Raw genomic sequence first — 17,056 nt, forward strand, 5'->3', positions numbered from 1 at the left:
GGAGCCGGGCTGGGCCGGGCGCTGCGGGCTCGGCCTCTCCCCCGCCCGGCTGCGGACGTTAAAGGCAGCACAACGAGGCGGTGCCACCCGTGTGAGCTCCTGGTTTGCCGGAGGGATCCATCGAGACACGGGTGTGAGCTGCTCTCCCGGCGGAGGGTGTGACTGCGCTTGCCCGGCTGCTCACACCCGTGCTGCGCTTTTCTGCACTTCCTAAATCTAGAAGTTTCCTGGTCCCAGAGCTTGTTTCTACAGGCACTTGGTGTGTAACTGGGTTGCTGCGTGGATACACTGAGCTGGGCACTGTGGCATAAACCTTTCCCTCTGAGTGGCCTATAGGTGATACTTGGAGGATTCATCCCCTAAAACAAATGCAAAGATGCGGTTATTTCTAATTTTTACAAGTACAAGCTTAGGAGAAAAGGAAGAGTGGCAAATCCATCTGTGCTGACAGGTGAACATGGCAGATCCAGTGAGGCTGCCACAGCTCTGGCCCCAGGTCCAGTAGCCAACAAAACCCATGTTAGGAAACTAAATGCTTTGCATAAACTTGACAGATACTGCAGTTTCATTCTAGGAAGTGTCCTCTCTTGTGAAGGAGTTGACAGCAGTGCATCTTCCTGGAGGTGTGTGCAGTGAGTGGTCTGCCAGCATTTCCACTGGTGACAAAGTCACTTCCCGGTCCAGGTCACCTGCCTGCTTGAAGCTTCTGACTTGCTGCATCTTCCTGCATTCCTCCGTCCCTCTGCAGTGAGGAACACCAGCCTGGTGTTTCCCAGCTGACTCAGTTAATGACTGAAATTAGGAAAAATTAGCCTCCATACTCAGTGCCCTGGCTTTCAAATAACTGGCAAAGACGGCGTCAGGCTCCCTCAGAATCCCTGGCATTCCTTTGTGAGATCCTGTCCTGTGAGACACGGGCTTATGTTTAGAGTTACTGCTGAGGTGAAGAACTTCTTGCTGAGAGTGAGGTAGGCCTTTTGAACAGCTTTCATTGGCACCAGGTTAATGCATGTGTCTGTGTTAATCAGTAGTAACCTGGGGAAAAGGATTGTGATTACAGGTAGGGGAAATTAATAGGCTTTATTTGGACCCTTGGCCATGGGCTTACCAGCTCCTGATGAAGAATTACGTGACTAAAGAAAATGCCATGGTGGTTGTTTGAGTATTTGAAGAATTTTTGGATCTCCATATCCCTTTATGCTTTTTGAAATAGTTTTTAGATAAACTGCAAATCTAGCATTATAACTGGGTATTGGGGTGTATGAATCTCAAGCTGTATTTGTTATTTTTAAATTTAATTTAAACTAATACATCTTGAATGCCTAGTTTTGCATAAATGTTTTCCTTATATCCAGTTTTTAACATTAGCAAGCATCAGGCTAGTTTTGTAGCCAGCCAACAGAACATGCTTGGATGTGTGTACTGAGCTAAATTTGCTTAGGTACAATATGTGTAAGCCATGTCTTGCAACTGACTGTGAAAGTTCTATATATATAGGAACTCCCCCCACCCCAGTCCCACACCTCCCCCGCCTTTTTTAAAATTAGATCCCATATAAAAGTAATTAATTATCTTATGAATATTTTGTGACCATTCCAATGTTGCCTCCTGTTTATTCTTTGCAAGTGCAAATGAGCTAGATAGGGAAATGAATAAACATGGACAACTGCTTCTGAAACAAAACACTACAGAATTTGTGAGAGTTAAGAGGCTTGAATAACCTGAACAATTAGCCCACAGAGGACACAGTTAATAGGAATGTTCTGTCACAGTCAGATGATACTTGTTCCAGATGCTTGTTTGCCATTTAATCTAGTTTTTTGTTGTTGTTGTTATTCAAAGGCCAGAACTTGTTGAAATTATCTGGGAGTGATTTTGATCCACCCATCTTGAGATTGTTTTCTTGTGAATGAGGCATTTTAACTGGCTAGCAGTGAAGTTGTAGCATGAATGGTGGAAACCACACCACCACTATTTCAGTCTCTGAGAAGCCAGAAGGAAGGGACTCTGTGTGGGTGTATGTCTGTGTGACTGGGTATTTGTGCATGGGTGCATGTGTGGAAAAGCAAGAGATAGATTAATGTGCTTGATTATAGTTTCATTTAACTTGCTTTGCCACTTTATTCAGGACTAACCATTTTTGTGGAAGATACACAATAAGAAGTGATATTAGTAACAGCAACCGCTGCCAAGAAGGTTTCTGTTTTTTAGGGATCTGAGTTGTGACTGGGAAGGAAGTGAAAAACTTGATCAGTATTTGCTGTCCTCTTCCTGCTCGAAGGGAGCTGAGACAGACAGAGCTCTCAATCATGTGTCAGGCACCAGCATTACGAGTTTGCCAACTAAGCCTTTCTGAACTTAATCAATAGCCTGACAGTTTAGAGAGTGAACAGCTATTTCTGCTACTGGAGGAGGACTTTTGAGAAGTGTTTATGAGAGCTGCTAACAGCTAATTTACAAACTGTGGGTTTCTTATTTGAGATTGCTGTACTATAACATCTGTTCAAGTGTCTTTCTTCTCCAGTACCAAACACAACAGGCAAAAAATGTGGCTGAGCTGCAGCTGAGTTCAGTGGAAGAGCCATGAGACAGGCTCTGCTTAAATGAAGGCCTCACAAGGGCAGTGAGCAATGTGTAAACCCCACACTGACCTTCCTTCTGCATGGTGGGGAGGATTTGCCAGTTTACCACTTCCTTTATCTGCAAATAGTTTCGACTATCTCAGCAGGTCTGTCAGAGGTTAGAAAGCAGTTGGGTGAGAGCAGTGTTTACCTCTTAAAGCAGAAATTACAGGCTCTGAAGTGCCACAAAAGCTCTCAGAATATAGGGCCTTTTTGCCAAAGAGTCAGAAATTCTCTGAGTTTGTTTATGGAGTTTAAGGCTGGGAAGGATGGGAGATTATTCCTTTCTTTCTCTAGTTCCTGGCCTTTGACCAGTGAATTCCTTTATCACCACTGTGCCAAAAATGGAGTGGGCTGTGAATCCTCCCTGGTCCTCCCAATCAGCACAAGAAGGCATTGAATGGGCATTGGTGATGCTGTCATGTACAGTCTGCATGGCTTTTATTCTGTTACCAGTAATTGAAAGGTCAACCAAATTCTTCTTGGGCAATTAAGTGACATTTACAGATAGGAGGTCGCAAGGAGCCAGAGATGTTTTTCCAGCTGCTGCTGCTGCAAATGCAGTGCCCAGCTAGTCTGGTAAGTCACCACTGCTAAGGTGAAGACACCAGAGAGAATATTTTTAAGAATCATGTTGTGTGTGGTACATTGAGAAAAGCAAATACTGAGATACTGGCCCAGGGATCTCAAGGTGTACGTTTTGTCTTGGGCAGGTGTTTATTCACACAGCCTGTCAAAGCACAGTTGTCTTGAAAGCCAAGGGAACAATCTTAATACAAGGTTATGTCTGGAAATGGAAGATCACAAATGGCAGTGGGAAATGGCCCCTGTGGGAAATCTGGGCCAAAGCCGTAGCAAAGTAGGTTGTTTTAGCTTGGTGACTGAGAACCAAGCTCATGCCCAGAGTGCTTGGTTCATACATCTGCCTCGCATCCTGCCTTCTGAGGGGTGGGAAAGGTGTGTCTCATCCCTGGGTTGAGAGGCTGGGGTAGAGGGAAGGCTTGTGATGCAGACTGCAAGGGATCCTTTCCACTTTCAGTGGCAGTGCAGTGCCAGGACCTTCCCCATACCAGTTCCTAGCCCAATGCACTAGGATTGCATTCCAGCACAATGTGGACCATCTTGTTGTTTCATGCACTGGTAAAGAAAACACTTGAGTGACCTGTTGTTTGCGTCACTATTTATGTAGTGAATCAGATTGCAGGATGTGCTGGAGCTGGTTCCCTCAGATAAAAGTGATCTAAACCCAGCACTCGCTTGGGCATCAAAAGACTGCTTGAGGGTGGCTTTGGCTGTTTACAGCTGGTACAGGCTTTGCAAGGAGTGTGAACAGAGAAAAATGGATGTGGTTAGAACATCCCTTCGTGCTGTTGTCCCCTGAGGACAGAAAGATTTATCAGGGTTAATGGTGCCTGCACAACTAGAGTGGCCTTCTGCAAGTGCTTCTCTGGAGGAAGAGCTTCCTACTATTTTAATGGGAGCCCCTCTGCATTTCAGTGACTGACTTCAAAGCAAGGTGGTCAGAAATATTCCTGTAAGTATCTGATACAGAGGGAGGACACAGATTTCTGGTGTTGATTCAACTCTGAAACCATAGCTGCATTATTCATGTGTGGATCATGGTTTGCTATTCCAGCTCAAGGGAATGAATAGCCAGAAATGGAAAGGGGAATGAAGAAACTCATTTGGTTTCTTAGTTATGTGCTGCTTTAGCTGGTTCTTACCATGGGCTGTAATTTGAGGGTTTTGAGGGCTTTGTAAAGTGCCTTTTTAAAATTTAAACTGAAAAAGTTTGAACTTGGGATGAACCCAAATCTCATACCAAAAAGCCTCACACTGAAGGGAAGTGCATGCCTGCATCTGAACTTTTGTGAGAACATTCCTGTAAACAGGAATGTGTGCCTTGTGGTGACTCTTCAGCCTTACCAGTTAACACCAAGCAATGTTGTGGGATCATACCTCTTAGAAAATAGATGGCATATCCAGAATCACTGTCAAGATAGTTCCAAGGGTGATATTTGCTGGATGGCACCTGGTAGAAGTCACCCTCATGCTGTTCATGGCTCAGACGGCAATCCACAGAAGTACAGAAGTGCCCCATGTGAAGTGGTTTCTTTGCAACACCCTTTCTGATGCCAGCTGTTGTTGCCCAGGTTTAGGAAAGGTATTACTACTAATGGAGATAATGGAATGCTTTGTGCCAAAAGGGAATGCAGAGTAAGACCTGCAATGGAGGGAAAGTGGAATCAGCAGCCTAAGATAAGGTGAGTGATCAGCAGGGTGGGAAGCAGCCTGGAGTTGCAGTGGAGCTCTGCTGCTGGCAGTGTGTGCTTAGAACAGAGCTACTTGGCTTTTACTGCTATTTCAGCATGGTTTGCAATACAGCCACAGTGTGACCCTATCCTTAAAAAGATGCGTGTCTTGAGGTGCTTCTGCTTCATGTCAGATTGTTGGATGTTACAAGAGAAAGGATGTTGCTAGAGAACCTGTACAAATTCATTGAGAAGCTTCAAATTCATAGAGAAGCTGTACAATCACATACTCAGATCCTCGACCTCCTACACCTGGAGTAGCAGAAGTTGCTCCATGATATAGAACCTCTTACCTTGTAAGACTGAGAGAGAGGTTGGAGGTTCATAGTAACTGCCCAAGTTAAGTCCATCTAGTCAAGCTAACCCAGAATCACAAGCTGTTAAGGTTTTCTTGTATACTTGTGTTCAAGCTTGAAGGCCAAGCCAGTATTGGAATTATCACATCATTGCAGCACAGGAGGGGAACAAAAGTAAGCAGGACACCATCATGGGTAGGGGGTGTGGAGGTGGGGTCTCCCCACATGGTCCTATCAAGAAATTAACCCTGGATGGCAAAAGAAGGCAGAAAAGCAAGCATACCCCCAAACAACCCAGTCCTTAACAACCCTACCCTAAAATCTGGTGGCAGGATAAGCTTGGCATATCATCAGGTCAACCAAGGGTATTCTTGGTGTCCAAGAGAGGACACGGAGCTCCTGCCTTCAGTGCTTTGGAGGAAGATGGAACAGCAATGGAAGCTGAGTAACAAACCTAGGGGGGAAAAATCCTCTTACATTTACTATCCAGCTGATGCTGCAAGGCATGAAATCTGATTATAATTATTGTCTTAGGGTAGAGCTGCACCTTGTATGAGCTTCTCCCATCCGGGAAGCGAATCTGAACCTCTCTCAAACCATTTCCTAGGTCCTGAGGAAAGCAGGATGTTTTGATTCACATCTTCTTCCCTCTTCGTGTGCATACAAGCAAAGACTCTCACAAACCCTGGCTCAGAGCATACATGCCCGAAAGATACTGCGTCTTCCCCTGTAGGTGCCAGGACATGGCAACACAATTATTTTTTCTAGTCCCCTCTGGTTTTTATTCATCTTGCTTCAAGGAAACAGTGTCTTAATTCAAGGCAGAAATTGTTCTTTTCTAAATAGTAGCTTATTGTTTCGCTGCTTTGTGTGAGGTCAAGTCATTCACGTCACTGAATTTTTCCAGATATCTATCAAGAGTTATCACCTTCCCAAACCTTTCTTTTGGCAAGCTGAAGAAGTTGGATCTTTTATGCCTCCTATCACGATGCCCATTTTCCCAAACCTTGGAGTCTGTGTTTAAACTCTCTCAGGCGGTTCTTAAAAACCATTAGTGGGTTAACCACATCTACAAATATTTAAATATTTGAGAAATTTCCCAGTAACCAGTTCAAGTTGTGATTAAAACAGAAATGACAAAGCAGGGCTGGCAACAGCTGGTTAAGCCTGTATTTCTCTTTAAAATCAAGTGCACAAATGATTCTTAAGTGTAAGAAAAAGCTGGGCTTTTCTGTTATTTCAATTCCTGCCTGAGTATGTAGCATCTGTGTGTTGCAGACATGCATATATGTGCAAGTATAAATATATATGTATAAAAGAAAAAAGAGGACACACACAAAGCTTACTCTCTGCAGTAACCAGTGTTGTGGAAGCCAATCATAGTCAGCCAGCCATGAAAAGCACAAGAGATAAGAACACACTGCCTATTAATACTGTTCATTTTTAGAAATGCTCACAATGAGGCTCCTATTTTGACACTTTCTTCTGAAATATGAAGGAGTAGACATTGTCAGAGCCAGGATACAGAGCTAGATGGACTTTTAACTGCCTGCTGTTGTGATTCTTATCTTCCTCTACGGGGTGAATTAGAATTCTTTGGATCAATGAATGTACACAGTCTTTTCTTGTATCAGAATAACATTACACATCCTCTTGTCATTATAGCACACCAGAAGATTATTTTCAGTGATAATGACAAGACACGTCAATCATAGGACTTTTGTAATGGGAATTTGCTTCTTATTACATCTTTCATGTGGGAAATTTTCCCCTTTTTTCTTCTTGAATTACTACTCAGAAGTTGGTAGCAAAATGTTCAGAATTTAAAGAAAAGGAAAATGTCTCACTTCTGCTGCCACCAATGCTCTTAAGTTATACAGGCATTAATTCCTCCTGTGCATCCATGATTACAAAAATGGCACAGACAGAGCCTGCATTTTGTCCTGCTTAAATATCTGTACATATCACAGCTTGTCCCTGATAGACACTATTGTTGGAAAACATTAGTATGCACTACCTGTATTTTTCCATGTTCAAAGGAAGCAATCACAGAACACTTCATTTATTTTAGTAAGAGCTCAGTAAATGCTGCACTGTTGCCATTCTGCAAAGAATGTATTTTCATGTAGAGGCATTATCATTAACGGATTCTTTTCAAATTCCAGGAAGAGTGTGATATTTTATTTGGCATAATGAAATCTTACAAAATGTGATTGTTTTAAGACCTTTAATTTACCCCACACTTTTTTTTTCCTTAATTAATTTCACTGGAAATTTCTTCCAAGTAGACAAGTTCTTCTAGGCCCATTGTTAGATCTTGGGATCAGGTAACTGATGAAGACACAGACTAGTGGTGTCCACAGGATCTGAAAAGTATAGGAATAGATCACAGAAGATACCAACTGTAAAACAGCTGCACCAGGAGATTAACCTAGAGCAAAGATTTAGCTCAAGTGTTAATGGAGCAACTAACTTGAGATGGCTGAAGACAGGCAGTCTGGATCCTCTTAGTGTGTCTGGAGAGAAAGGAGCATTTTCATATATGTCTCCGACACTGCCAAGGATTTGGAGGTCAATCTCACTCTGAAATTTTAGGAATTTTCTAATTTCCATTTTCCAATATGAGGGAAAGAAGCTCAAGGCTTCCTGAAAGTCAGGAGGATTTAGGCTCTGAAGATGGGAGATGATTCAGAAATGGGGCCAGTTATCACCTCGCTTTAGCACATTTTCTTTGTTTTGGTCATTCTGTGCATTTCTGCTTGGGACTGTTTCTCCTTCCATAGCCAATTTAAAATGAGCTATAATTGATTAGTCTTTTCTATGTCTTCAGTTTTCATACTTTGCTGATCTGTAAAACTTAGCAAGAAAAATGCTGTCACGCTGCAGCATTTTGCACCTTGACATGAAATGTATATTTCACTCATGGCCAGTTTAAAAATCAAAATAGAAACTTTGTAATGATCTCCCTTTACAGTTTGGGTTATGAGAAGCTGAGAATTCCCTTAGGCTTGATTGATAAAACATGGCATTTATCCTATTCCTAGGATGATGTTCAGCAAACTTTATGACAGAGGGAAACAGCTGGTAAAGTGGGTTCATGGAAAGGTGAAGGTAATATAGACATAAAAAACAAGAGGATAATGATTTTAAAAGGGATAATAGTTGTAACAACACCATTAACCTTTTGCTTCAAATTATTGAATGTGTGGTCTCTTCAGCAGGCTAATCAAAGGTTTGCATTAACTGCAATGCAAGAGGAAGTGGCAATATACAACCTGAGGTGATTTTTTTCCCCTCTTCCAATTACTCACTATTACTCACTATCAAACCCTTACTGGAAGGAAAAAAAAAAAAAAAAAAAAAAGGAGAGGGAGTAAAACTGACCCTTTGGCTGCTGAAGACCCCTTTCTATTTTAAAGTGAATCTTGATCTGCTTTCAGAAGAAACAAGTTCCTGCCTCCTTCCTGCTTTGTAAGAGTATTGTTTTTCATAAATGAAAAACAAATATAGCTTGTTATAGATAGATAGAAGTTAAAGTCAGAGAGGTAATCAGGTAGCAAAGTGTCAGCAAGAGCTGACATCCCTGAGCTGTTTGGTGGTACCATGTGTCATCGTGACCCAGCTCACAGGGCAGGGGCACAGTCTCTCCATACACAGTGTAGGCATGTCACTGCAGAGGCCTGGTGGCTCACCTGGGACGTGTGAAGCTCCTCTGTACTCTGGCTAGGTCACTTCTGGTGCTAATTCAGCCTGGAGCAGAGAAAAACTTCTTTGCTTTCATGTTACAAGCACATGAGGTTGACTGGCAGAGGCAGACTATGCTTTGACAGTTTATTCATGTGCTAAGAGGCAAACACACTGGTGGGGGAAAATTGCCATAGATGATGGAAAAGCTCCAGGTGACTTGATGAAACTGTTCAGGATTCTGCTCTGTAATACACTGTCACAAGTGGCAACTCTTACTGTTCACTTAAGGCATCTATCCAAGGTGGGCATCAGAGAACCTTCAGCTGGAAACCTCCCTTCTGTATGCAGTCAGTGGATAGAGAACCACCCGAGTTAGACACCCCAAGTGAGATTATCTATCAGGCTTGCAATGTGTCATGTCAATCTAGTATGAAAGAAATAAGTGTAAAAGGAAGTTTGCACCGTTCCTCACTGGCAAAACCCCATACCATTAACAGCCCCATTCTGTAGAATCAGAAGATGGTGAAAGACTTTGGGAGCTGTGCATGCCCTGAATTTGAATTAGCCAGATTGAATTTAAAATCAACAAGCTGAAAGAGCCTGAGATAAGAAGTCAGAACATTCAGAGGAAATGAGAACTGTTCCAGGAACTAAAGGTGAGAGAAACACCAAGTCACATAAAAAATATTCAGCAAGAAGAAAAAACACCTTTTCTATTTCTGGACACCTTTTCTTAGAAGTCATCTATAACCTGTAACCTTTCCCAGGCACTTTCCCAGGCTGTTTTTAGTAGCTGAATCCTTTGTTTCAAAACCACCCATTGATTCAGTGCCCTAAGTGGGAAGTAATTAAGGTGGACAGAAATCTTGCCTGCCGTATGAGGTGTAGAAGAGAGAAGGAGAAAGGGGAGTGAATGAAATTTTCCCAAAAGATAGCTCTCACAACACGTGTGAGTCTCCTGTATTGTGTTGTTAAATACATGTGTATGTAGATGTGCAGCTCTATTAATCTTTTGTCTATTGATCTATTTATTTCCACATACACACATGCTGATCTACGTATGTGTGTGTTCCTGAAAGATAATAAACTGTTTAGGCAGTACTTTGTTAGAATATCATTTAAAGAGTTACATCCTTTTAATGCACAGTAGTTTAAGCAAACTCCAAGGTTCTTACTTGGCAATAAACCCATTAAATCATCTTAAATACCATGTCATAATGACAATTTGATGCCACCAGATGTGGCACTAGGGATTTTTTTCTTTTTTAAATGCTTTCCTGGAGACACAGCTTCCTGAATTTTAAATTCTCTAGCCTGTTTGCACAGCTGGTAGATCACAGAGTGCTGCCATCTTTTTGCCTTGCATCAGTTATTCACTAAATCATGTGTGGCATGAGTATAGACTCGCTGCCTCTAAAATGTTTAGGCTCATATCCACTTCACCCTTGTAAAGGCTGGATAGTTGGGCCGTATGGGAGAGGGTGTTTGAGCGTTAAAATCCAAGAGCACTATCCATTCCAGCTGTGGAGCTCCCTCATGGGGAGGTTTCAGAGCTGCAGTCAGAAGTCTACCCTTTACATACCCCCTTTCACTGGCTGTTCAGCATCCCGGATGTGTGAAAAATACAGATGTCCGCCCAGTTTCCTGGCTTTTCTCACCATGTTAGCCAAAAAGGCACCACTTCTACGTGAGGGAGACTTGGGAGAGGGACATGTTAGCAGAATACAAGTGAAAAAAAAAACCCTCTCACAAAGAAATATTCTTTCCCCCAGTGCATATTTAAATAGTGGAGCAAGACATGGGGGGCTGTGGAGACCAGCAACAGAAATATGTTAAATGAGGAGCAAAATGAGTAGAGGAAAAGTAATGTCATGTTAGCAAGGATTTGAAGCGAGGTGGTGAATTTTGCACAATTAGAAGTGATTATGTCTGAGGTTGATGGTGGGTTTTGGAGCTGCTCTTGGGTGGGTCAGAAATTGTGGTCTCTGACCCCAGGAAATCACTGTGGGCATTTCCTGAGGGTCAGGAAGATGGACACAAGGCACTGAAATCCCAGATATCAGCAGGTGACAAACACCTACTCAGCCTGAGAGTGAGTTGGTGTAATTGCAATACTGGCCTCTTAGCAGTGCCAAAGGATTTTTAAATCCAGATTTAATGTCAATGAAAAATACTCTTCAAAAGGTTGATTCAAAGCCCAGTGGAAAGATTACCATTGCCTTGTGTGGAGTCTTGATTTGCTGTTTGGCTCTGGGGCTGACACATGGGTGTTGGAGCAGCTCTGTCTTGGCAGAGGGCCTGAAATACTGTCTAGATTACCCTCCAGTGAAGTGTAGTACTTGATAACATCAATAAACAGAAACAAAATGACAACAGCATTTGAGCATCTTGTGATAGCAAATGAGGTGGAAAAGTTAAATGGATATAGAAGAGGATCCCCAGAGGTTGGATTGCAGTGTGATGCTGATAGGAGCCCAGTTGTTACCATACTGATACCAACACGTGGAGCTCTAAATCTATTTGGCTGAAGAGAGAGATTTGTTTGTAGCTGCCTTTTCTCTTATTCACATTGCATAGGCTCTCCTTCTCTCCTACCAGCAAACAAATAACAGATCTGTGCCAGCTATAGCAGTAGTTTACATGGAAAAACAATGAAACAATTTCAGGAAAGTATTAGATGTAATTTTGGCTTTTTTTTTGCTGTCACTTAGCAGCTAGAAAGAGGAGATGCACTGATGAGCAGAGCCGGGCGTGTATTAGACAAACTCATATCACAATCTCATTGACTGTTCGTGGACCCCCATATCTCTCTGTTTCCATCTGTTGTTTTAAGACTAAGTAGTTTGGAGAATGTCCAAATTCCTTTCCTTTCCCCAACTTCGGTGAAGTACCTGCCTGCCTTAGGCTCCCTACATAGAGAACAGTGAGGCTTCTCCAAATAACAGGATGTGTTAAATAAAAGGATGCTCCTTTCTCTCCTTCACCCCCTTCCCTCCTTCCATCCTCTTCCCCTGACTGCACAGGGATTTTATGGGGTGCCTAAATATATCACCCCAGTAAAGGACCGGAGTTGGATGGGGTGAATTTGAGCTGTGCTGCTGCCTTCACTTGGTCATGGCTCAGAGTTAAGGTTACACAGACTGTGAGGGGCACAAGTGTGTGATCCACCAGTTGCCCATGGCCCATGAGCGGGCAGCAGCAGAACCTGCCCTATCTCAGTCTAGACAGTAGCTCATGGCTGATGCAGTATTTCAAGAGATAACAAGGGAACATTGAGCTTACCCACAAAATCAGAAATTACACAGAAGATAAATAAGCAAAGTATAAAACATAAACGCAAGCCTATTAAAATTAACTATGTTTTAATTTCTGAAAAGAACGACATTTTGGTGTTTGATTTACGGAGAAGGGAAAGTTTACATGCATCATTAAAAGAAAATGTTTTCAAGGGCCTTTTAAAAAAATTGTATCCATGTTTGCAACTGCTATGTGCAAAATATAAAAATCAGGGAAGGGAAGAAAAAACCAGCAAGCAGTGGAAATAGCCCATTTTGTGGATTATAGGAAAAAATATACCATCTGTGATTTAATGCAGTTCCCAAGATCCCATCTGTGATTGAAGCACAGTCCCTGTGGAAGGCTGAATCCCTGAGCCATTCCATATGATAAAATATTTCTCTTGGAAGATGCTTGTGCTAATGGGTTTGTTTTTCTGGAATATGTCTCTTCTATATGAGACATAAAACCCCAGAGGCCTGATTTTGCCTCCAGTGGCCCACTGCAACTGATGTCAGGAGAAGCAGGAGTGAAAGGAGGTCAAAGATCTAACCACCTTTTCCTTAAAAATTTCTATACTACTTTTTACCAGGTCAGGTTGTTGGGCCTAAAAGGTCTAGATGGTAATTTCATAATCCCTAGTGTAAGGTGTTGGCAGTCACCAGACTCCTTGCATGAGGAGGGCTCACCGTGCAGCTGGAGCTGCACAACAGCTTTCCTTTTGTTCCTGCTATTCATTTTTCAGCAGGGTAGAGTGAGAGGAAGAGAGCTTCCTGAAGCTGGTGGCAGGCCTCTAATGCAGATGCACATCTGCTGTCTTCTGATGCCTTGGTATGTGTCACCACTGTGATCTTTTAGTCTTAGTCCAAAGGTGGCCTTAGCTGTATCAGGTATTATTTACACAAATGCAACATGTTTCACTCCAATTCTTTAATAATTACACACACATGTACAGACTGGCACGATTTCAGTTACCACTGAAATTTATATTTGAATAATAAATGCATTCACCTGTTTAATGTATGTTTATATTTTCAACACTATATAATTACATGCTGATTATACAATTACAGAGAATACTTACATATTTTGCACAATTATGCTATTAGTGAAATAATGCCTGCAATAGAGCTGTGTGTGTGGGTATGCACATGTTTGGGAAAATACAGCCGTGGCTGGTTGTTGTAGAGCTGTGCAGAGCTGGTGCAGCTCGGTGTCAAGTGAGGTGTGCTGCTTCAGGAGATGGTGAGGCACTGCAGGGGCAAATGGGTTAGTAGTTAGTACTCTTACCACCCGTGGGTGACTCTAGCTCAATTACAAAATGGTTTCAGCTTTATTTTAAAACCCCTGCGATAAGGATGTTCATCCAGCCTGGCTTCGTGGTGCCTGTGGTGCACAGACACCCCAAAGCTTCCATCCCCCTTAGGCTGGGCTGCGGGGTTCAGGCCACCAAGCCCCAGTCTGTGCTTGCCTCTGCTGGTTTTAGGACAGGCATTTCAGTGTTCCTTTGTGTCCCCAGCATGCCGGGCACCCTGCCAGGCTTGCTCTCACCACCGAGTGTGCGAGGGACAGGGCAGATCAGTGTCATGGCATGCCATGTCCTATTGGAGAGCACGACTGCAGCTGGCTGTCCTGCAGCCCTTGGCTCTGGGTGCTCTCATGCTTGGGGGGTTCGTAGTCACCCGCTTCATACAGATGATTAAACAAACAAGTAGTAGCTATTGATAGCATCAGCATCTGTGTTTGTACTGATGGCAAGGGAAAACTGTTCACCCGAGCTAACACAACAAAGCGGCGTCAGAGCCGGGAGCAGGACGCCTGCCTCCCACCTGCCTTTCCAGGGATCAGCTGGCTGCCTGCACAGCACACAGGGGAGGAAACAAGTCCTGTCCTGTTCAATGGGATAAATACACCCTGGCTTTGCCTCTTCCATGCTGTATGGGTCTGGTAGCCAAAGGGTTAAAAAGAAATGAGTGCGTTCAGCATGCTCTGTGGAGTGCCCGAAGTCTGAACATGAATGACCAAATTGCTTTTTACTTTTTAAATTAAGTCCTCGGTCTGTACACATGCAGCTCTCGCTGCTGTTCCATTAAAGAAAAGAATTTGCTCCCACTCTTATTTTTAATAGGGTAAGACCCTGCCATTCCATCTTGCAACTTTACTGACACAGGATCTTATTAAAAGCAATCCTCCCCCCTCCTTGAAATCTGAGCCTCTGATAGCTTCATCCACATTGTGTTTATTTTATATACACAGCTCTGCAGCTGCTGCTTCCTTCTCTGATAAATGACAGCGTAACTGTTGCATCCACTAAAAAAGTAAATAAAATTAAATGGGGAAGAACAATACATCTCCAGCAGAGAATAATAACTCTTCTAAGGCATGAATCTAAATTGTACAGCCTGATCTTAATTGTAAGGATAATTCTTTGTTATTTCAAGCAAGTTGGAACATGACAGCAAATGCACACTCTTGGCAGAACATCCAAAGAGATCTCTGTGGAAGCAGTGGGAAGAATTCTCCTGAGCTGAAAGGAGATTGAGGCGTCTTTATTAGGTTAATAGGGCTATAGTCTGTGGTGAGAAAGAATGGAAGAACAAGCTATGATCTGTTGGTTGGTTTGGAGGGTTTTTTTTAAGCAGAGGGTGCTGGATGAGGCTGTGTGGATGTTGTATGGAGGTGAGCAGCAATAGCAGCAAGGAACCTCCTGACCAGCCAACCACCAGCTGCTGCATCTCACTCCCTGCGGAACACCAAGAGCAGGAGGTTTCCCTTGGGCTGGGCAGATGGACTGTAGATGTGTGGTCCCATCTGCAGATGTGTGCCCTGATCCAGACTCGTGCCTTTCTGGCTCCTGAAGCCAATGCTAACAGTGGAGGCCAGCAAGCAGCATGCTGGTAGTTACCAGCATGGTATAGTCATGGCTGGGGAGAAGTTCCAAGACATCTATTCAGTCCTTAGACAAAAGTTCTCTTGAATTTGCCTGAAATTTGTCAGAGGCGCTGGGAAATTATATTAAAGCAGAACAAGGTGAGAGAGTAATGTGAACTCAAACTACTGTATTAGGGGAGGACAATATTTCTGGTAGCATCAGAAACTGGAATTATTTCTGAGAAGTATCCAGCTTTTTCTAGAGTAAGGGGAAACTAGGCAGATCTGTGATCAGCTCTTCTAACAACTTGGCTAATTCAGAAAGTCCATAGGTGAGACTGGGAGAAAACAAGTTGCTTTCCTGACTGGTGGCTGGTGAAAAGGGAGAACCTGATAGAGTGAGCTGATGGAGGAACGGAGAAGAAATACTTTCAAGCAATGACACACTGCTCTTGGTGGGGAGACAGGAAAGGATGAGAGGACAAAAAAATAATCCATGTGATGAATTAAAAAATGTAGAAATCTTTTATTTAAAAGACAAAAATAAAGCTATAAAAGCTGGGAAGTGCATTGTCTGTTTTGAAGGTAGCTAAGAAAGACCTTGGGAAAGATCAGGCTGGGCAAGAGCACTGCTGCTCCAAGGGAGTAGCAACAGTTGGCAGTCAGCCAAGGTGGATGCATTATCAAAAGGATGAAGGAAAAATAGCTATAAAAGGAATAAAAAACATTTCCAGACAGCTGAAGTAGTATTAGTGGGACATTTACCTTGGCTGTTATCTGGGATATGTTTGGAGGAAGTGGTGAAGAAGGACATCAGCTCAGGGAAGCCTGTGGTGTGGCTGTTGGTGCACTGCACAGCAGGACACAAGGCCTTCTTCTCTGCTGGGTGTGGAGCTGGTGCTTGCCAGCTCTGCCTTTCCTGCCCTGCACACAATGCCTGGCCATCCATGTGGCACCACAGCCTGTGCAGGCATCCCTGGGAAGATGCTCTGAGGATGAAGCTGTCCACAGAGGGCCCCATGTGCCAGGAAGGTGGGCACTCGCAGCTCCCCATGGGTAACCTGAGTCTCGACGGCAACCTTAAGCCTTCTACACATTATGTTTACCATGTCATCGCTGGCCATTTACCCTTGCACCTAAAGAGGGTGCTGCCTGGAGGCCTGACCTGGGAGAGGGTGGGGTGAAACCTCAGCTTCCAGGAGAGGAGGAGGATGCTCCGCACCATGCTCACGTACCTGCTCTGCAAGGCAGGCTGAGGCTGGCTGTGGGTTACCATTCCAGTGTAGCCTCAGGGATAAATAAAAGGAACCACATTCCCATGAGAGCTGGCCCTAGTACCAGCTCCAGGTGCCAGCAGGGAAAAGGGCAGCTCCTTGTCCTCAGCCAACCCAGAGGAGAGTCTGAGGCACCTGCGTGTCTCCCTGTCACTGTGTCAAGGAGGAGGCTGTTCTGCCAGCCTAGGACATTTTCTCTCAGCTCCACTGCAGTGTGGCTTTGAGTAATGCAGCATTGCTCAGCTCCCCCTGAACCAGCAAATTCCAGGCAGGAGCCGAGGGCAGCATCTGGCCCTTAGAAATAATCCAGGAAGTACCAGACGCAGCCTGCTATGAGAGGCAGGAGGAATCCATAAACCCAAAGCATCACCTTCATTTTCTGATGCTCCAGTTTGGTAAATGGCAACAAGGTCATTGCTGGTTCTGGTTTTGTCAGTTAATCAGAAGGAAGATATACAGCTTTTACAGTATCTGGCCTAGCAATTATCATACAGATGCTCCCTGCATATGCTCCAACTTGAGGCAAAACACAAACTAGTTTGATATTAATATAAGCTGGAGCTCATTGTGAAAAATTACATCGCCAGAGATTTATCCTTGGGTGAAGGCAATAATGTGGGAACTGATCATTATTTTCTCTGTGGACTGAACACTGAATTAGGACCAATGAAGACACGGTGAGCAAAAAGTCTTGCCCTGTGAGCAAGGGCAATAAATGA

General features: G+C 43.6%; 1 protein-coding gene across 1 annotated transcript in view; it reads right to left on the reverse strand.

Moving 5' to 3' along the window:
- The window catches only part of ARRDC4 (arrestin domain containing 4), a 17,628-nt gene extending 7,051 nt beyond the window's left edge, over positions 1-10,577 (reverse strand). The window contains exon 1 of the mRNA XM_009995346.1: positions 10,499-10,577. Within this exon, the coding sequence (XP_009993648.1) occupies positions 10,499-10,577 (79 nt within the window). The remainder of the gene's footprint in view (positions 1-10,498) is intronic.
- Positions 10,578-17,056: the final 6,479 nt, after the last annotated feature.

The sequence above is a fragment of the Chaetura pelagica genome, unplaced genomic scaffold (genome assembly GCF_000747805.2).
Source record: "Chaetura pelagica isolate M959 unplaced genomic scaffold, ChaPel_1.0 scaffold453, whole genome shotgun sequence".
Classification (NCBI taxonomy): domain Eukaryota; kingdom Metazoa; phylum Chordata; class Aves; order Apodiformes; family Apodidae; genus Chaetura; species Chaetura pelagica.